Source organism: Lampetra fluviatilis, chromosome 52, assembly GCF_964198595.1.
Source record: "Lampetra fluviatilis chromosome 52, kcLamFluv1.1, whole genome shotgun sequence".
Lineage (NCBI taxonomy): Eukaryota > Metazoa > Chordata > Hyperoartia > Petromyzontiformes > Petromyzontidae > Lampetra > Lampetra fluviatilis.
Window position 1 is genome coordinate 206,311 of NC_136326.1, and position 21,500 is coordinate 227,810.

The following is a 21,500-nucleotide window of genomic DNA, read 5'->3' on the forward strand; positions in this document are numbered from 1 at the left end:
ATGTGGAGGGAAACACCAGGGGACCTCGGGAGAAATCTACGCAGCGTGGACGTGTGGATTTGGCGTCGTCACGACGGCCGAAGAGTTGGGCCACCGGCCGTGTGGCGTTTCCCCGCGTCACGGTCCAAACATTGGCAAATTTTAATCAAGAATCAAATCGCACCGCAAATTGCTCAGCTGGGAGAAAATACGGAGCAACGTCTCTGTTGAGAAAAAGTGGCAGGACCCTCTTATGACAGAGTCCCGAGACTCGGCGAGACTTTCCTGGGTGAAACGAGCACCGAGACAACCCCGACGACGACAGGCGGCAGCGCGCAAGCGAGCGGCCGCGAGAGCCGGAGACCCACCAACGGCCGCCCTCTTCACGGAGCCTCGCTCCTCCTTAACGAGGCCGGCGCACCACGAGGGACCGCGGTGTCCGCCAACGCTTAATTGTTTTAACGAGCCGCTAAACCCAACGGCGAGCGGCCCTGTCCCCCCGCTTCCCCGCACCCCATCGCCCCCCACCCCTGCCCCCCACCTCCGTCCCCCGCCAGTTTATGCTGGCAGGTGTGAGCTGCCGGGTTCGGCCATTTGCGCCTGGCTCGCTAACGCGCGTCAATTAGCGCTTCCTGTGTGCCGTCGCCAGTGGCCGAGCCGGTGCCGGGAAACGTGTGCCGGCGCGTTGCACCGTCCCAGTGCAGCTCGACTGTGATTGGACGGGACGGACGGCTAACAGTGTCACAGTGAAGCTCCACTGTGATTGGCCGGGATGGGTAACACCGTCACTGTGCAGCTCAACTGTGATTGGACGGGACGGACGGGTAACACCATTACCGTGAAGCTCTACTGTGATTGGACGGCATGCACAGGAAACACCACCAATTTTAAATAATCACATGACAGCCCAATCCAGAAAATTGTAGGAAGATAAATTAATATTATTATTATTTTTAAGCTTGTTAGCCAGGAAAGCCTCATTGAGTCTCAAGACCCAAGATTCAACGAGGGTCCTGCCAGGTTGTCTCAGTAGATGTTGCTGCTGCGTGTGGTGATTTGTAGGTAATTTTTGCAGCAATGTTTGGCTGATAGCGGTTGTGTGCGGTTATTATTTAGCTATTGGAGAAGGAAACCAGAGAATCCGGGAGAGACCCCACGCAAAACAGGGGGACAGAACACAGACTCCACTTGGTCATGGCGACATCACCACCGGACTCGCACCAGACTAGGTGCATTTTGAGGTCACATTACACACAATGCACACACACATTCATATAGATGCATAAACTGACACGCACACAGGAAGACACCACACAAAGATCCCCCATATAGCCTTAACAGAATGTTGGGGCAAGTGCTGTTAGCGAGAACCTATGAAGGCCGACATGGCGCACAGGGGGGTGTGTGGCCAGCACCACGCCCAGCCGCACAGGGCCGATTCAGATAATCGTCACTCCTTATTGCTCGAGAGCGGGAATCGAACTCGCGTTGCCAGGTTCGTAGCGCCGTGCGTTACCCACTGCACTACCGCTCATGAACATAAAACAAAGGTTCATCAGCAGGCTATTGGGACAAGCGCTGTTAACAAGCACCAATGAAGGCCGCCATAAACATAGTCGCACTGAAACACACAGCCTCGCACACACACACAGTGCCACCGACACAATCACACTTGGTCCCAACGACACACAGGCACGCCGACACGCACAGGGCCGAGAAGTGAGAAAGTTTGAAAATTACCGACCGGGACGCGGCGCTATCACTTAGCGCCGGGGCGTTGGCCTTGCCGGAGCGCGACGCCGCGGCGGCCCCCCCCGCCGCCGACCCTCCCCCGGCGCGTCTCTGCGTCCCCCCGGCGTGGGCTCGATCCCCGGCCCTGGCGGTCGCCGACGAAGTCGTCGCGACGGCGGCGGAGGCAGCGGAGGAGGAGGAGGCGGCGGCGCCCTTCCCGGCGACGGCGCCCCCCGCCGCGGCGCCAGAGGCCGCGGCCGCCCCGCCGGCCCCCTCGTCGTCGCTTCCCCCGAAGCTGGTGATGAAGGTGATCTGGCCGAGACGGTCGCGCGACGTGCAGCACGAGCGCGAGCTCGAGCTGCTGCGCGAGCGCGACCTGCGGCGGCGCGGGGGACACGCGGAGGCACGCGGAGACACGCAAAGACACGCGTGGTCACACGGAGACACACAGATACAAACATCCACCGTGTAGCCTTTAACAGAGTTGTTGGGGTAAGTGCTGTTAGCGAGTAGCACCTATGAAGGCCGGCACAGTGCTTGACGGGGTGGACAATGATCTGCCCCGTGGGTTAGTGAGTTTTTCCACAGCCGCCACCCCCCTCTCTTAAATTCAGCCAGTCACCGGCGAAAAAGTGTGGAGGCGGAGGAGGTAGAGAGTGGTTTTAACTTTCACATTTCGAATCAACACGCGTTTATAGTATTTGGCTGCGACTATAAATTCCTACATGATGATAAGCCACTGTGTTGAGCTATCAGTTGTGGCCAGGTCTCTTAGAAACTAGAAATACTTGCACATTATAGTTTTGTATAGCCGTGTGTACGAGTTGGGTCAACGTCAGCATGTTTGCTGGGTGCGTGCTATTCCATCCCCGCGTATCACGCAACGCGCTCAGGAGTTCCATGCCAATGTCGAGGCCTGACAGCAACGAGAGGCTTCGGGAGCCAGTTGCTTTGGTTGTGCTGTTCCTCCTCCGTTGAAAGAGCGCAGACCACAATGGGTTTACGGTCCATAGTTTAGGTTGTATGGCCACAGTAACACGACTGTCGCTTGTCTTTAATGTATCTCTACGTTTCTCTGTGTCTCTATCTCTGTGGGTCTCCGGTGTGTCTCCACGTGTCTCTGGGTTTACGAGACGGTCCATAGTTTGGGTTGCATGGCCACAGTCGCACGACTGTGGCTTGCCTTTAATTTTCCATTCGTGAAGATGTGCAATGAAAAAGGGCCATTGCCCGAATCGTCACCTATCTATATATATAAAATCGCAAATCTGTCTGTCTGTGTGTGTGTCTGTCTGTCTGTGTGTCGCCGGACCATACGCAGTTTCATTGGACGAAATGTGAGGGATTTGCGAGACACGATTGGTCCGTTTGGTTTTCCACGGCGGTTGCCCCTGGCAACGGGTAGCGACGCATTCGCTGCGGGGTGGACGCCATTTTTAATTCCCGTTAAAAATATGCGCACGCATTAACACGCGACTCTGAGGTAAATTCATCAAAGTTTCACGTCCTCTTCACTCCCCCCCCACCCCAATGTGTGAAATTACTATTATAGGGTCGGTAGATAATAAAATTATAGCGATTAGACAGTATTATTGTAGCGCGGGGGGGGTAACGGCCCCAGTACCCAGCCTCAGCCGGGTGGGCAATTTAGGCGAGGCCGGAGGCTCTGCACGGTACTAGGCCTCGACACCCCACCACACTATAGGCCGTAAATATTACTGCACAGCGGCCGAGGAGATCGTGGCTGGGGGGGGGGCAGGGGTAGCAGCCCATCTGTGTATATATGTAAGGTTATTAAGAAATATATTTTTCACCCGGGCAACGCCGGGTACTTCTGCTAGTTATAAATATATATACACAGATCGAGTTTTTTATTTATTTAGGCGAATCATTACAAGCCCAGCCATTGCCGTTCCCGTTCGGCTTCCGACTCCTCTGCGCCCACGACCAGCCACGGGAGCCCAGCAGCGTTGAGGCTGGACAGCGCTTGGGTGCCTAACAGCCGTAACGAGTGGATGCGCATGCCGGTACCTTTTGTAGGGGTCGTAGGTCGGGCTGTCCCTCCTCGCGTAGCTGCAACACAGAACAACAAGGTGGACGCGTCACGACCGGAGGCACGGGGGATCCGCCGCCAACCCCCCAAACCCCGTCTAAACGAGGGGGTTCCACCTAGTGGGGGGGGGGGGGGGTGGTTCCCGGACCCCCCTTAAAGCCGCTACGACCACCCACGTCGCCAGAGTGGGGTTCAGTAGAATCGTGGAAGGGTGTCCAAAGGGGTCGCAGCGCCGAGGGACAATGGCGGAGCTATCGAGAAGTGTGCAGGCGGTGCAACGAGAGTGGGGGGGGGGGCATGTGGCCCGGCCACCGGGCTACGAAGAGGGGGCGGGGTCGAGGGGTGGGGGCCGTGGTGTGGGGGGGCGAGCGATCGTGGAGGGTCCTGGCAGCATCAGCTTTGGCGGCGTGGCCGTTTGCCTCCCGGGCGTCCCGGCTGGGGGGTGGGGAGGGGGAGGGATGTGGGGGTGGCGGCAGCGGCAAATCGTCGTGGTCTGGCGTCCGCGATTGGTGGGTCGCGCGTCACGTGAACTGCCCGTGGGACGCCGGGCAGCAGCGGCTTAACAAAGAGGGCAGTGGATGTGCATCGAGACCGTGGAGGAGGAGAGGGGTTACCTGGGAGGGCTAATCTTCCTCTCCTTCAGCCGTTTCTCCCGGAACTCGCGTCGCTGACGGCGCGACTTCCTGCCCTGCGCGCGCACGGAGCGTCCCAACTCTTACACCGAGTCCGCTTGGCAGCCAGACCGCTCCCTCGCTCACCCACCGCTCCCTCGCTCACCCACCGCTCCCTCGCTCACCCACCGCTCCCTCGCTCACTCCCTCACAAACCGCTCGCTCACCCCTCGCTCACCCGCCTCTCATTCACTCACCACTCGGTGGACTGGTCGAGACCAGACTCACAGAGCGCCCACCCTCCACCCTCTGGACTGCCCCCACTCTCGACTTACCGAGTACATAGACTTCTCCTCTTCGAGGGCCTTCGCGTACTTAATGGCCTCAATTTCATCCTTGTCCTTCCGGAGCATCCTGCGGTGAAGCATCATGACGGGGTGGGGGTGGGGCATTAACGTAAATATCCTCACTGGGGAGACCAAGGCGGCCGGGCGTGGTGCTGGCCACCCACCCCCTCATGCGCCGTTCCGGCCTTCATAGGTGCAACTCGCTAACGGCACTTGCCCCAATGGTCTGTTAAGGCTACAGGGGGATCTTTGTCTTTGGTGGGGTGTGGGGGCCTCACCGGACGTAGTCGGCGTCGCTCATGCCGTAGTTGGTGGCGCATTTGTTCATCTCGGCGATCTGCTCGGAGTTCAGCTCATCGATGTCCACCTCCACGTCTAGCGGGTGGGACGCGCACGGGGCGAGACAGCGACAACGCACGCGCTAACGCACACGCGGCACGCACACCACCCACAAAGACACGCACGCGCCACACACACCGCACATACCGCACGCACCACATGCACCGCACGCACACCACCCACAAAGACACGCTCCACAAGCACACCACCGACAAAGACACGCACACACCGCATGCACCACCCCACAAAGACACGCACGCACCGCACGCACCACACATACCGCACGCACCACACGCACCGCACGCACCGCACACACAAAGACACGTACCGATGTCGGGGATGGTTCCGTCGGACTCGCTGCTGCTGCTGCTGTCTCCATCGCCGCCATTGTCCCCGGCCCCCTCCTCGTCCTCCTCTCCCTCCTCCTCTTCGTCGTCGTCGTCCTCCTCCTTCTCCTCGTCGCCGCCACCGTCTCTATCGGCTCCCTCCCCGTGCTCTTCCGCTCCGCGCGCTCCAGGCCCGTGGCTGCTGCCGCCGCCGCCGCCGCTGTTGTTGTTGTTGTTGTTGCCGTGGGATGAGGCGGCGGCGGCGGTGGCCGTGGAGGAGGAGGAGGGGATGGCGTCATCGGGGGCGACCGCCGGGGAGGAATCCTCGTAAGTGTAGCCGATAGTTGCGCGCTTCTCCGCCAGCCTGTCACGAGCGCACACAAAAGACAAAGGTCCCCTGTGTAGCCTCGACAGACTGCCGAGGGCGAGTGGGGCGCCAAGGTGGCGAAATGTTTACATTGTGGGTTCGACCCCGACCCCGACGCCTGTATATTTGGAGTCTGCATGTTCTCTCCCACCGTGGTTACATGGATTTTTCTCCGGGTCCTCCTGTTTTTCCCTCCACATTGACAAACATGCGTTTAAGAGTATTTGGCTGCTATAATTTCCACATGATAAGCCACTTCGCTGATCTGTGGCTAGGTCATTTCTGAAAAAGAGCAAAATAGCTCACAGGAGCATTACCTGGTAAAATACAAAATAGTTCAGTAGGAGCGGTGTCGTTAGCGAGCAGCGCCTACGCAGGCCGCCGCGGCAAATGTGGGGGGTGGGCAGCACCGCCACGCCCGGCCACGGTTACGATGTTTACACATCGCTCCGGGTACTCTCTTGAGGCCGAGTTGACCTAGGGGAGGCCCAGTACCGGTTCAGACAATCCGTCGCTGGTATTAGCCGTGAGCGGAAATCGAACTCGGGTTACGGGGGTCAATAGCGCAACGGCGCTAACCGCTGCACTGCCGCTCCCCTGCCACATGCACACGCACAGGCAGAGGTGCACACACGCACACAGGCAGAGGTGCACACACGCACAGGCAGAGGTGCACACACACACACAGGCAGAGGTGCACACACACAGGCAGAGGTGCACACACGCACAGGCAGAGGTGCACACACGCACAGGCAGAGGTGCACACACACACACAGGCAGAGGCGCGCACACACACACAGGCAGAGGCGCGCACACACACACAGGCAGAGGCGCGCACACACACACAGGCAGAGGTGCACACACGCACAGGCAGAGGTGCACACACACACACACAGGCAGAGGTGCACACACACACAGGCAGAGGTGCACACACACACAGGCAGAGGTGCACACACACACACAGGCAGAGGCGCGCACACACACACAGGCAGAGGTGCACACACACACAGGCAGAGGTGCACACACACACAGGCAGAGGTGCACACACACACAGGCAGAGGTGCACACACACACACAGGCAGAGGTGCACACACACACAGGCAGAGGTGCACACACACAGGCAGAGGTGCACACACACACACAGGCAGAGGCGCGCACACACACACAGGCAGAGGTGCACACACACACAGGCAGAGGTGCACACACACACAGGCAGAGGTGCACACACACACACAGGCAGAGGTGCACACACACACACAAGCAGAGGTGCACACACACGCACAGGCAGAGGTGCACACACACGCACAGGCAGAGGTGCACACACGCACACAGGCAGAGATGCACACACGCACACAGGTAGAGGTGCACGCACACACAGGCAGAGGGGCACACACACGCACAAGCAGAGGTGCACACACACGCACAGGCAGAGGTGCACACACGCACAGGCAGAGGTGCACACACGCACAGGGAGGGAGGGAGCCGATGGCTGGACCCGGCAGGCCCGAGCACACACGAGGCCTACCAAGGGCTTTGTTTATAGCCGCAACTCGTAACCACTGCTACAACGAGAGCTATGCGCCAGCTATACCGGATGTGATGTGCCAAATCCATTCTGTGGTTGCCAGCCCTCCAGCAACAGCGGAAGGACAGAGGAGCGACGCTCACAACGTGTTCCCCAGCGGGGAGATAAAGGTGGTGCATCTCCCAGTCATCGTAATCGGTCAACCCATGGAACCTCGGTCTGTCCAGCGTGACCCCCTGCCGGCAGCGCCTTCCCCATTTCGCAGGATGGCCTCAGGAGTGCACCTAACCTGGCACATGCGCCGTGGTGACGTCACCACAACCAAGCGGCGAAAAGCGGGTGTGTTTGTTGTCGTTGTTGTGGGTTACCCGCACCTCCGATTAACGCGGTTGGCTACGTACGGTACAAACGAAATTCAACATACAGTCTGTTCTCCTATAAGACGTGTTTCATAATGCAAATTGAATACAACGCGATTGAGTGCGCGAGTAGGAATAAGCGGCCGTACAGCTTCCTCGGTGGAGCATCGCACGAGGCAGTGGGATGCTGCTGGATGCTTCTAGATGCTACCCAAGCGCCTCGGCCTTAGTTCGTCCTGCGTAGGCATCTCACGTGTTATCACGGACTGCGCGAGTCCAATTGGGCCCTCGCTAACGAGAAGACTCGACACAGTGCCGGGCCAGCCTTAACCCTGACCCCTAGGCGGGCGGAAGCACCAGGTAGGCGCAACCACGACAGCGCAGCAGCCACTCCTGTTGCCCTGGGCTGCGGCGGGCGGAGACGGCGCGCAGAGCAGCAGCAGCAGCGAGCGACTAAGCCACTGCCGCTTGTCCATTAAAGTGAGGCGGAACACGGGGCGGCGATGTCAGCGGCCGTTAATGTTTAACGAGGTCGTGGTTGGGGGCGGCTGCATGTCTGTACGTTGGAACTTCTTTCGCGCCATACGTAGCCAGCCACGCTAATCGGAAGTGGGGGGTGGTGGGGGTGGTGAGGGGTGCCGTACTTTTTCTTCTCCTCCTCCAGGATGCGGGGGTTGGTTGCCGTGCCGTACAGCTCGTCCATGTAGATCTGGTAGAGACACTGGTCCTCCGAGACTGCCGTGGCGACACAAAGACAAAGGTTCCCAGACGCCCCAACGCAGGTGTAGCCTTTAAAAACGCAATTTCGGGGCAAGTGCTGGCACAGCAGAAGCAGCAGCCAACCATTCACGGCGACGTCACCGCGGCGCTCGTGCCAGGCTAGGTGTACTTTAGGCCGTGTGAAGTGTAACAGGCTCGCTGGCAGGAGGTTCACGGGACAGACCTAGGGGGTTATGGGTTAACATGTGACGCAAGAAAGAAGAAACGCGACACACGCACGAGACATGCGACACGCGCACGCACGGGACACGTGACACACAATCGCGTGAGACACGTGACACGCAATCGCGTGAGACATGGGGCAGACGCGCAAACCCACGCATGAAACCTACGCAACACACGCACACACAGACAGCAGACACGGCAAACACACGCGCACTCGTGTACATGTGCACTCCCATGAGCTTTAAGGCAACACTGTTACGCACAATAGTTTGTGTTTTGTTCGTCTTTGGTGTGGGGGAGCAGTGGCGCAGTGGTTAACGCACTGCGATACGAAACCGGTCCTGGACATCTCCTAGGTCTACTCAGCCTTAAACAAGTATCTGATGTGGTGTGTAAATATTAGCAATGGGGAGACAAAGGCGGTAGGACGTGGTGCTGGCCACCCGCTCCCTCGTGTGCCATGCCGGCCTTCATAGGTGCGCGCTAACAGCACTTGCCCCAACAGTCTGTTCAGGCTATTCGGGGGATCTTTGTCTTTTGCACGTACGTGCGCATGCGTGTGTGCGTGCGTGCGCGTGCGTGTGTGCGTGCGCGTGCGTGTGTGCGTGCGCGTGCGTGTGTGCGTGCGCGTGCGTGTGTGCGTGCGTGTGTGCGTGCGCGTGCGTGTGTGCGTGCGCGAGCGTGCGTGCGTGTGTGCGTGCGCGTGCGTGTGTGCATGGCAATCACTCACTTCCCGCGAACTCATTCTGCACGAGGCAGCGGTAGCGCTCGTAGTTGCACCGGCGCTCGTCCCCATCCTCCCAGACGCTGCACAGCACCACGCACACACAAAGTCAAATATCTAGTGGCGATGTTTTTACGCACCACACCAAGTATTCATTTGAGGCTGAGTCGACCTAGGGAAGGCCCATGACCGGTTCAGATAATCGTCACCGGTGTTGGCTGTGAGCGGGAATCGAACTCGAGTCGCCAGGTTCGTAGCGTCGCCCGCTAACCGCTAAACTAATGCTCAGAAGGACAGTCAAGCAAGTGCACGCACACATGGCTACACACACGCGCGCACATACGGGTTAGCACACACGTCCTCTGCTCGCTCAATGGCCACTCCTGGTCCCTTGGGTTCTCACCTGGTTAAACAAAATTAATTTAATCTCAGCCACTCAAATACTCACTCACTCACACCACTGGAACCTCATTTGCCAGTAAAAAATATAATTGGTTTTTAACCCTTCTATCTGGCAACAAAACTGACACCTTTTTTACAAGGAGTCATGTTTGCATAGACCACAATACCTGCAGTCATAATGCAAACAAAAAACATAACTCTGATAATGTATGCACTGTCCTTGAAGTTGATTGGTCCACACCCGAGACAGCTTTCCTTAGGCTTAGAGCCTAGTCTCACATGGGTTGGACCAGATGACGCCAAAAGGTGCCTTTTGCCAGATAGAAGGGTAAAAAAACAATTATCACTCACTCGTTTACTCATTCACCTAACCATCCACCCAGCCATACAACCACTCACTCAACCACTTATTCACCCACCCACTCATTCAACCGACCATTCACTCTACCACCAACTCATTCACTCACTCGCTTACCTAACCATCCATCCAGCCACTCAACCACTCACTCACTCAACCACTCATTCACCTACCCACTCACTGGCTCTACCAACCATCCACTGAACCACCAACTCTCATTCACTCACTCATTCACCCAACCACTCCCTCACCCGACCATCCATCCAGCCACTCAATCATTCATTCACTCACTCACTCACCCAACCTTCCATGCAGCCACTCACTACTCTTGCAAACGGTAATGTCCAGCCGGCCGGCAAACCAAAACGACCAGGGGGGGTGTAAAGCAACGGAGGGCATTGGTCACCTGTCACCGGCAGCCAGGCCCTTGAACTCGGGGATGAAGTCCAGGTGAGCTCTCACGTCGAACCTGTCAATCATGTTGTTTGAGTCGCCCTGCCAGGGCATCCTGCGGAGAGACACAAGACAGGGCACATCACCCAGGGGCTCCCTCCCGGACACTAAACTAAATCTGTAAAATGATTTTTATTTGACCAGGTCAGAGGCCTACTAAGCTACATAGCTTATTTTTCAGAAGCGACCTGGCTATCACAAATGATAGCTCAACGCAGTGGCTTATCATGTGGATATGTATAGCAGCCAAATACTATAAATGCACATTGGTTCCAAATGTCGAGGAAAAAACCTGAGAAAAATCCACGCGACCACGGGAAGAGAGATACCGCAAACTCCAAATACACAGCAGGCGTCAGGGTCGGGATGGAACCCACGGCCTCCTGCATACCCAGCAGGGGAGATAACATCTCCTCGGCAGCGTGCGGTCGCTCGCGCGTTGGCAAGGCGAGGGAGGTGGGAGCAGAAGCGGTCGTCGCGCCGCGGCGTCGAAAAGTTGGGAGCAGCCGGTGGTGCGGGGGTCAACAGCCCTGGCTGGGAGCCCCACCGCCCACAAGCAGGCCCCACGCGACCGCCGAATTATCATCAAATTAGCGCCGTGACATTTGGAGCGAACCTCCCATCTGTCTGCTCCGAGCGCCGCTGCCACCGCGACATCGCAACCACCACGCGGCTCCCCGCGGGACCCGACAGCAACGTGCGTGGGCGACTGTCTGCCTCCCTCCCTCCCTCCTTCACTCCCTCCATTCCTCCCTCCACGCTGCCCTGCCTCCCTCCCTAGCTCCCCCCCTCCCTAGCTCCCTCCCTCCCTCCCTAGCTCCCCCCCTCCCCAGCTCCCTAGTGTTGTATACTAAACCCTTCTTCCAAACTTGATATTTTTATATATTATCTTTTTACTTGATATATAATGAATGAAAACACACCAAGAAGCAGCAGGCTGCAAAACACCAGGTGTTGTTAAGTAATGAACTGGAGGAGGGCTAGGATGACAGAATTTGCAACCTTGCCTCAAGGAAAGATAAATCCAGGGTGAATGGTCAAACGAAGTGGGTCAGCTCAAGGTTGTGTACACAGGGGGGGGAGCTGATTAACAACCCTGCACGGCTGAACGTGAGGGGGCCTTTGACCTGAAATTAAGAATAACACTCCCAGAGCAGAAGGTTGGATGGCCACAGTGAGACGAATAAGAGCGTTGTATATCTCAAGGATGCAGACTCAGCTGATTAACAAGGCTGCGGGGGTCACCAGAAGTTCGCGTTCGCCTAGTTAAGACGAAAAGCTCAATTATTCTGTATTGCTATTAAAGTAACGTTAAAGTCAGAATTTAACAACAGGGTAGGCTAAAGTTATTGATATTCACACCCACTCCAATTAAACCAGGCCACAAGTTACGCCTACTGAACCATCACCATCATTAAGTCAATATGAAATGTTATTTCCATACTTTAATATACAACTCGACCCAAAGCATATGACAATCAGAACCTTCCTAAGTCAAAATTGAATCGCACCCAGACAGGAGCGAATAGTCGATATAAGGTTGAAGAGGGAAGGAAATTAAGAGCACGGCGAACTGCAAACGTAAGCAAAAAAGCCGGGAACACACCAACCCAGCGACCCACCAGCCCAGCAACAGCGAGTCGGGCTTCGACAGGCCATAAAAGTAGAAATAATAACTCCCGGGGTCAGGGGACATCAGAAGAAGCAGGCAGACAAAAACCAGAACTGACTCCAAGGTTCAACCGCCCTCACCTACAAGGAGTGACGGAAATTAATGAGGCCTTGAGTTAACGGCGTCAGCTGGACAGCAACAACAACGGCGAGCAGAGACAGAGTGAGGCAAAGACTGCGAGGCTATGAAATGCAACTTCATGTCAGTAAAGCCCTGACCAACAAGTTAAGTTAAAGACATCACAATACATAATATCGTACATAACATCAATGTTAACGCTATTCACCGTCAACTATATTCCGCTTATATAACCATGCAGACACCAAGGAATACGAATTCCTAGGATCAAGAAACTTACCCCTTAACCTAAGATATCGGAAATAAATTAATAATAATAAGCCTATGCATGAAAAGACAAAAGTAAAACTTATGAGAAGCCAGGATAGCGGGATAAATCACCACCAGGTCGAAATAAAATACATAATAAAAGAGCGATGTTAAACCCAGGGTCGGAGAGAAAGGGAGATCCCGGCCGTCTTTGTATCCCCGCAGCGCGGGATGGGAGTGTGTATGCGCTCGGGGAGGCACCTCCACTTGGGTCAAGCACCACGATGGGAAACGACACACCTTAGGTTACATACAGAATCATAACTGGGAAATGGTAAGGGACAAATGTTAATTTAAAACTTTTTAACCATGTCTGTGTGCGTCTGTGAGGGTCGGAGGGAGTGTGCCCCTCCCTCCAAGTCGTGCAACACGGACAGAGGCGCCTGTGAGACGATTTGTAACGTCTGTGTTTTGGTTCATGAAGAAGGCCAGACAAGAGATAATATTGCACCCAGACAGAGAGACGATTTCGAGGCAATTTGTAACATCTGATTGTTTGCTCATGGATTTTATGGAGGGAGTATGACAACGGAATATACCGTGGGTGATGCACACAAGGACACGGACGTACAGACACACACATGGACACACCTACCTACGGACAGATCCTGACACAGCAAAAATCGAAAGAAACCCCGCCTTGTGGGCAGGACCCAAAGGGATTTTTCGGCATAAAAGAAAGGACCCTGAGCATTGGAAACCAGTTCGACCAGAAGGGTCAACTCATCAGCCGAGCTCGACCAGTGGGTCGGCTCAGGAGCTCGACCGGGAGGGTCGGCTCAGGAGTTCGACCGGGAGGGTCGACTCAGGAGCGAGCTGCGACCAGCGGGTCGGCTCGACTCATCTTCAGCTCGACCGGGAGGGTCGACTCAGGAGCGAGCTGCGACCAACGGGTCGGCTCGACTCTTCAGCTTCTGGGACTCAGCCGAGTTCAGCCGGCTCTCGGGGCTCGACTCAAGCGGCTCCCCATCTCCTCTGCAGGCGGGCAAGACCCGCTTGACAGCTCAACTCGGCCTGCGTGGGTCAACCTCTGCCGAGTCGGAGGTCTCTCTGCAGCTGACGGTCGCGGTTTGGCGACGTGGCGACGACGCTGCGAGCGAGCTGTGGGCGCCACCTACCGACCGGGTTCCGAACTACGACAGCGTATCAACAGGCATCCAAACCAATTCAACACGGCGACAGGAGAGCGACTGATACGTATGACGCGCACCGCCCCCTCACCACACGGCCACCAGGCGTCTGTTTGACATAAAGAACCGACTCCGAACATTGACTATTCAAGACCACTCTTACCACTCAAACACACTCGAACCCATAAGCCATCCGTGGCTGTGAAGAAAACACTCGAGACCGAGTGATGGCCATCCGTCGTTTATAAGAGTATTCGTAATATTATCTTTAATATTTAGTGGGCTGTACTCTTAATCGCATAAATTCCCAACAGATCCATCAATACGAATTGATTCCTGGCACCTCCTTCCGCCGAGCCACGCTCACGTGGGGAGTGGTGGCCCACCAGATCCTTATCAGGTGATCTGGTCCCCAATTAGTAAACTTGATATGAGATAACGATCTTCGGAAAAGGAGCACCGTCGCAGGCCCTTACTCCGAGCCATTCTGTTGTCAGCTAACCTGCCGATGTATCTGTTGAGATTGGTGCCTTTAAGAATAATAACTGTTTTTGATTGTGTTTTTTTTTATCGCCGTATAATCTTTCAAGTATCTTTCAGTCATAATCGCCGCACGTACTCGCATCCTCTACAGAATATTCAACTGTCCCGTGACCCAAGGTGCTAACAACGTGATAAGGGTTGCGTATGATCAATAAGGAGGGTGGTACTGCGTGAACAATATTGAGTATAATCATTCATTAAAGTTAAGGTTTTTCTTAGCATAGTATTTGCATGTTTTAACGACTCTCTCTCTCACTAACAACCATCCATCGCGTTATGCGGGATCCATGTGCCGTTGTCAAAGTGAAATCAGACAATCATTGATGATACTGTATTGATGCCGTGTTGACGTTCCGGGATTGAGAGTTCGCATACTATATCATAGTTGAGGTTGAATTAGTAATAAATTGATTAATACAGAAGTGGTTGTGTGATTCCTTCCTGAAATCTATGCATAAGATCTGCTTCTGCGTTGAGATCTGAACTTGGTGACCTTAATAAACACACTAATACATACTCAATAAATGTTAAAGCGATAACGGGGTGAACCGGGGACCTAAAATATAAGCGAGAATGAGACGAACCTAGACAACGATGCCGAGTTAATCTAAGTTAATCTTGCATACTTACACCACACCTGCATAACTGCATACGATTAATTGCCTTATTCCGATCGATAACCCACCCTCGTCACCGAGGCGGGGTCTGGTTATCATAACGACTTGCATTATCATAATTACACCCACTCGCATAATTACTACAATTACCTCTCGAATTGGCATAATTAAATGTGCATAATTACATAAATTAACATATTTCCGGATAATTACACATTTGGCCAAATTTCATTTGATTATTATTATTTTCACTGAATATTCATAACCCACATATACAACATAATAATTTCACCCACGCACGCATACAACACATCAAAATTTTCATACCCAACATATACAACACTAGCTCCCTCCCTCCTTAGCTCCCTCCTTCCCTAGCTCCCCCCGTATCTCTCCTAAGTGTGCTAGGAGCGTGCATGGGGGTGCATACAGTGAGTGTGGTAGGAGAGCGAGTGGGAGTGAGTAGAGTGAGACGTGGTGGTGAGTGTGGTAGGAGAGCGAGTGGGAGTGAGTAGAGTGAGACGTGGTGGTGAGTGTGGTAGGAGAGTGAGTGGAAGTGAGTAGAGCGAGTGGAGGTGAGTAGAGTGAGACGTGGTGGTGAGTGTGGTAGGAGAGCGAGTGGAGGTGAGTACAGCAACTCACATGTTCACCGGGCTCTCTGCTGCCACGGCCACGGCTGGATCCAGGTTCACCCTGTAGGACCGGCCATGCACCTGCAGGAACTGTGCCGGGTCTTTTTTCTGTGCCGTGAAGGAGCATGGGGGGGGGAAGGGATGGGGGGACAGTTCGGCAGAACAAAAATGCATAACGGTTGATTCACTATCATCAGCCATGATTATGGGTCGGCTACCAAAATAACAAGAGGAACCATTTTTTCAAATTTCAAGAGCCAAACTGCAGTCGTTAAAGAGCAACCGCATGCAGCTCCAGAGGCGCAGGTTGATGACCCCTGGCCATGATCGACCCACTGCTGGATGGAGGCACATCCGAGAGCCGCCGCCATCTATCGCCACCCCGTGATACTGTCGAGGCGATCCGATAGCGATGACGCCAAGCTACACACAAGGCCCGTACCCAGCACTGTGCGCAACATGACTGTGAGCGGAGATGGTCGCTCACTCTCGTAGTCACGCGATGACTCAGGAGGCGCGAGGAGAAACCAAACAGCAGCAAAGTGATCATCCGGACCTAACAATTGCCCAAGCTCTGCGGTCCTCTATATATTAAGGTTCTGTCGGTCAACTCATGAGTGTTTACACGTTGGAGGAAACCGATTACCCAAAGAATACACACGCATGCGAGGTGGAATCACTACCGCATAGACTATTATCACGGTTGGCTACGCACGGTGCGAAAGAAGTTCAACATACATAAATACATACAGATGGGAGCCCACATTTTTGCTAAAATGTCTTATGCCGGGAAGCCAGGGTATGGCTCCTCCTCGCCGCCCACGGGAGGGGAGGGAGTTCCACAACATCATCGGTGTGTGATCCACCGAGCCTCGCTGCTGCCTTCACAGCGTGAATTACAGGCAGCCACGTGCAGCACTGCGACCACTGCCTGGCGAATGGGTGCCGAGTGACCGGCAGGCACACACAGGTTGTCACAGGAGGCTTACGGGGCGACACAGTGGGCAGCAAAATCTGAATCTTTATTTGTCCTGGAGAAATCAGATGAGCTACGAAGCTTTTTTTCACAGATGTCCAGTCGCTTCACAAGTGCCCCCTCCCCCTCATTCCCCCTCCTGGCTCCTGCCTCTCACCGACCCCCTTTGGCTTCCCAATGCAATGATGCCCGATTATCAGCCCCCCAGCTTTACGCCCCCCCCCCCACCACAGCTACGACCAGGCCTATCCCAACCCCTCCTTATCAATCCCTCTTGTTTCAACTGCATAAAAACTATACCGTCACTTACAATAACCCAATTCTTCATTTCAAATCATTATCATCCTATGTACAATTTTATTATTGCCATAAAGTGCCTTGGGAAAAGCGCTATACGAATCTCAAAAAGATCAAGGTGGTGCAGGTACATTCACCGCTGTACATGTGCATCCGATGAGCTATGAAGCTATTTTCCACACCCGTCCAGTCGCTTCACAGCTTGACAAACACTGCGCACCGGCACTCAGCTCTGCCAGTCCTGGGCCAGTCCGCTCAGGAGCGTCACGATGGCGCCCTCTGGCGAGAGCACTGTGGCGCTACTGCCCTACACGTGAACGCGTCTCCCGCCAAGAGGTGAGGTGCACTGTGAGAGATGGCACGACAGGTACATCACAGAGTGTGATGCATTGTGGGAACCGGCACTACAGGTACATCACAGAGTGTGATGCATTATGGGAACCCGCACTACAGCTCCGTCACCGTGTGTGATGCATCGTGGGAGACGCAACAGATTCAGCGATGAAACGCACCACGTTCGCCACGAGTCCGCCCATGAGAATGCCCTCTGGGGACGCTGCAGAAATTCCATTGCGCGTCCCCGTACATGGAGCCAAGTGAGATTCGGGACCTGGACCGTGCTCTTCCCAGTGCATCGACTGCTTACGCTCGGTGCGATTCGCTTCGTTTAAAAAACTAAACTGTTTTATGTTACCAGGTAAGGCCCACTGAGCAATGTAGCTCTTTTTCAGAAGCGGCCTGGCCACAAATGACAGCACAACAAATTGGCTTATCATGCGGAAATTTATAGCAGCCAAATACCCTAAACGCATGTTGATTAAAAATGTGGAGAGAAAAACCAGAGGACCCGGAGGAAAATTCACACGACCACTGGAAGAACACGCAAACTCCGTACATACAGGCATCGTCAGAGTTGGGATCGAACCCACGAACTCGTGTACACTAGGCGAGGTGGTTAACATCTCGCCACCGGTACGTCCCACTTTCTCGTTCACTCCTCCCTCGTGCCCATTTCGCTAATTCATTCCTGTCCCAACCCCGCCGGCTTTTAACCTCGCGACGCGCCCTGCTCAGACCCGGTCGCCGTAGCTCAACGGGAAAACCTCACAGCGATGAAGTGAACCCCCCCCCCGCCCCCAACACCGGGGCACGCTCACGACCGCGCCGCCACTCACGATCTTCTCGTAGTACTCGCGCCGGCGCTCGACGCGCTTCTTGTAGTCCACCATCATGCCCCGCAGCTTGCGCTCCTGCTTGCGCGCCTCGTGCCACATGGTCGCGGCCGTGGAGGAGGCGGCACAGAGGAAAGGGGGACCGCCGTGGCTCTGCTCCGCGCGAGACCTACGGGTTATTGTGAGACCTGTAGACAAACACAGAGACCCATAGACTAACACCCAGACCCATAGACTAACACCCAGACCCATAGACTAACACCCAGACCCATAGACTAACACAGAGACACATAGACTCACACAGAGACACATAGACTCACACCGAGGCCCATAGACTAACACAGAGACACAGACTCACACAGAGACCCATAGACTAACACCCAGACCCATAGACTAACACAGAGACCCATAGACTAACACAGAGACACATAGACTAACACAGAGACCCATAGACTCACACAGAGACCCATAGACTAACACAGAGACACATAGACTAACACAGAGACCCATAGACTCACACAGAGACCCATAGACTCACACAGAGACCCATAGACTAACACAGAGACCCATAGACTCACACAGAGACCCATAGACTATCACAGAGACCCATAGACTAACAGAGACCCATAGAGTAACACCGAGACCCATAGGCTAACACAGACACCCATAGACTAACACCGAGACCCATAGACTAACACAGACACCCATAGACTAAAATAGAGACCCATAGACTAACACACAAAGATTCACCGTATAGCCGTAAGACGATTGTTAGGGAAAGTGCTGTTAGCGAGCATCTATGAAGGCCGGCACTGTGACACACGAGGGGGTGCCCAGCATTACGCCCGACCGCCTTTGTCTCCCTCGTGACAATGTTTACACACCGCACCAGTTACTCTTTTGAAGCCCGGTCGACCTAGGGGAGGCCCAGATACTCGTCAGTGGTTGCTGGTGGCCGCGAGAGTGAATCGAACTCGGGCCGTCGGGTTCGTAGTGCAGCGTGCTAGTCACGGCACTATTCAGGGCCAACGTGAGACGCACAGATATATAGATCTATGTTTAAACTGGGACCCGATCCCCCATTCATACGCGTGGATTGCGTTCCGCTTTCTAAAGCGCAGTGCGTTAACCACTGCGCCACCGCCCCCCTTCTCTGCACCAACAACCCTCATCAGTCCACACCTCAGAGTCGACACAGTCTCAACAACAGCCAAAGGTCCCCCGCATAGTCTTTAACAGACTGTTGGGGCAAGTGCTGTTGGCGAGCACCTCTACGGCACACGAGGGGGTGGTGTGGGTAGCACCTTTGCCTTCCCCAGAGCAGGCGCTTACACGACGCGCCAGAAACACATCGCCGGTGTCGGCTGTGAGTCGAACTCCCGCCTCACCGGATTTGGAGCCAGTGCGCTAACCACTACGCCACCGCTCCCCGCCAACGACAGCCATCGCCGCTGTAAACATCACCTTTCATTATCCAACTACTAAATAATGTCGTCAGCCGCGGCCAATCTACTGCTGGATGAAAGCGCCGCCTATCGCGAGCCTGCGATGTCAACAATTCATCCAGACCCGGCAAACTAAACTAATTTTACAATATTTCCCCGATACGACAAATCTACAACATTCCCCAGTGCCCACACAGCATTAATCACTCAAGAGCAGCTGCGGCCGTGGCACACGCCGAGCGCACTGCGCGACTTGCAATCCACACGGGGTCGAGTCCCCATCTCCCGGCGCGGCAGTGGCACCAGGACGGTTCTAGAACCCACGACTCGGTCTCTGTCCAGCAGCAGAACTGTGGCGATCTACGATGGGTGGGTAAGCGTGTCGTGAGGTAAGTCGTGGGTACTCTCATCTCTTCCACCGCAGTCTGGTGAGCGTGGAATAGGAGGCCAAATATCCTCGAGAGTCGAGAGCTGCCTCGAAGCGGAGGTCCCTTCCAACAGCAGAGGCATTTCGACAGCAATTGCAGGGGGCGCCGCATGAAAATCCACTACAGGGCCTAGGCCGCAGGCTTGAAGCCTGAGGCCTAGCGACGCTCACCTGCGCTTGGCCCGGGGAAGCGAGGGACGCGGGGGCCGCTATCCCCTCCCGATGGCTTCTGCAGCCGCAAGGCCGCGAACTCTGTGGGGGTCGCCCCCCCTCCTCCTCCTCTTGAGTCCCGAGCCTTGGGACTCGCGCTCGACTCGCTCCCGACTCGCGCTCCCCCCGCACTCTCCTGGCGCTCTCCCCACGCTCTCTCCCGGAGCCTCGCGCTGTTATCCACCAATCACGAGAGAGAACCGGCGACACCCCTCCGTGTTGCGAGGGCCAATCACGAGCCAGCACCGATCCCCGCCACCGCTCCGGACACGGCACTTTGCCGGACGAAGGTCTCTTCCCTCCCGGTTCATAAAACAAAACCACCCAACACCGAACACCTACACCATTGGAACCTCACCGAACACCTATATTACTATTAAATTTGGTGATGATTCTGGCAATGGCCCTCCTCCATAGCACACATTCACAAATGGACAATTAAAGATAACCAGAGAACATGGAGAAACCCATGCTGAACAGGGGGAGAGAACATGCAAACTCCACTCGCACTGACGCCCGAGTCGGGAATGAAATCACGGTGATCTCTCAACATTGGGATCAAGTAATTCAATCGACTCCAAGGTGACATCAATATCACTGCCAAAAGCAATAATTTGATTCCGAAAGAGAAAAAAAACCAAGAACCAAAGCACGCAATTATTTGTTAATAGCTCTTTATTTAGAACTTTAGTTGTTGTGTATATGTTAGTCAGGCTACGAAGCGTTAAAAATAATAAATGAGCCACTTCATAACCCAGCAATCGGGCATTACACAGAAAATACTTCACAGTAGTCCGAGCCAGCTGTGCCTTATGTTGCAAACAACACACAAGAGACGCATGTAAAAATCCCTCGACCTTTGTGCGTTTTGCAAAAAAACTCCCTAACGGTTCCTGAGGAACTGCACTGTGGTTCCTCTTCGTCTTAGTTCACCATCAAAATAAATTTGAGCAAACGTGTAACGACTGACGGGCAGCGGCGAGACGGATATAGACAATTGTAGATCGGTGTTGTGTTTATTAGGACTCATCAGTCGCTACCTTGGCGCACAATCAGCGCGTGAACACACGCGCCAGTCCACGATGCACACCGAAGCAAACCCAGACGACGACATCGCCAGCTGCTGTCTCTCCGCACCCAGCCAGTCACTCCCTCCAAACACGGACCCGCGGCCTGCAGTGGAGAATAGCCTGGATACCCGGTATTCTTAAAATGAACTATTTTTTAATTATTTTACCAGGTATGACCCACGGAGCTACGGAGCTATTTTTCAGAAGCGACATGGCTACCACAAATGATCGCTCAACTAAGTCGCTTATCACGAGAAAATGTACAACAGCCAAATACTCTAAACGCATGTTTATAAATGTGGAGAGAAAAGGAACCGGCGAAAAATCCACACAACCACAAGGAGAGAAAACGCAATCTCCAAATATGCAGCAGGCGTCAGGATTGGGCAATCGAACTCAGGAT

At 54.6% G+C, this 21,500-nt stretch overlaps 2 protein-coding genes across 5 annotated transcripts in view; both read right to left on the bottom strand.

Moving 5' to 3' along the window:
* LOC144949029 (CLK4-associating serine/arginine rich protein-like) overlaps positions 1 to 20,192 on the bottom strand; it is a 25,830-nt gene extending 5,638 nt beyond the window's left edge. For 2 of the 4 annotated variants that reach the window (XM_078878815.1, XM_078878818.1), the window contains exons 1-12: positions 19,989 to 20,192; positions 17,949 to 18,133; positions 15,511 to 15,608; positions 10,473 to 10,574; positions 9,313 to 9,389; positions 8,282 to 8,372; positions 5,389 to 5,750; positions 5,000 to 5,096; positions 4,710 to 4,788; positions 4,378 to 4,451; positions 3,742 to 3,783; positions 1,724 to 2,086 (exon numbers count right to left, since the gene is read on the bottom strand). In XM_078878815.1, the coding sequence (XP_078734941.1) occupies positions 1,724 to 2,086; positions 3,742 to 3,783; positions 4,378 to 4,451; positions 4,710 to 4,788; positions 5,000 to 5,096; positions 5,389 to 5,750; positions 8,282 to 8,372; positions 9,313 to 9,389; positions 10,473 to 10,574; positions 15,511 to 15,608; positions 17,949 to 18,047 (1,484 nt within the window). In that variant the 5' untranslated portion in view covers positions 18,048 to 18,133; positions 19,989 to 20,192. Of the gene's footprint in view, positions 1 to 1,719; positions 2,087 to 3,741; positions 3,784 to 4,377; positions 4,452 to 4,709; positions 4,789 to 4,999; positions 5,097 to 5,388; positions 5,751 to 8,281; positions 8,373 to 9,312; positions 9,390 to 10,472; positions 10,575 to 15,510; positions 15,609 to 17,948; positions 18,134 to 19,988 lie in introns of all 4 variants that reach the window. The other 2 variants (XM_078878816.1, XM_078878819.1) reach the window with 2 other exon arrangements.
* LOC144949033 (ectonucleoside triphosphate diphosphohydrolase 5-like) overlaps positions 1 to 21,500 on the bottom strand; it is a 274,189-nt gene that overhangs the window by 193,632 nt on the left and 59,057 nt on the right. The gene's annotated exons all lie outside the window — the stretch shown is intronic.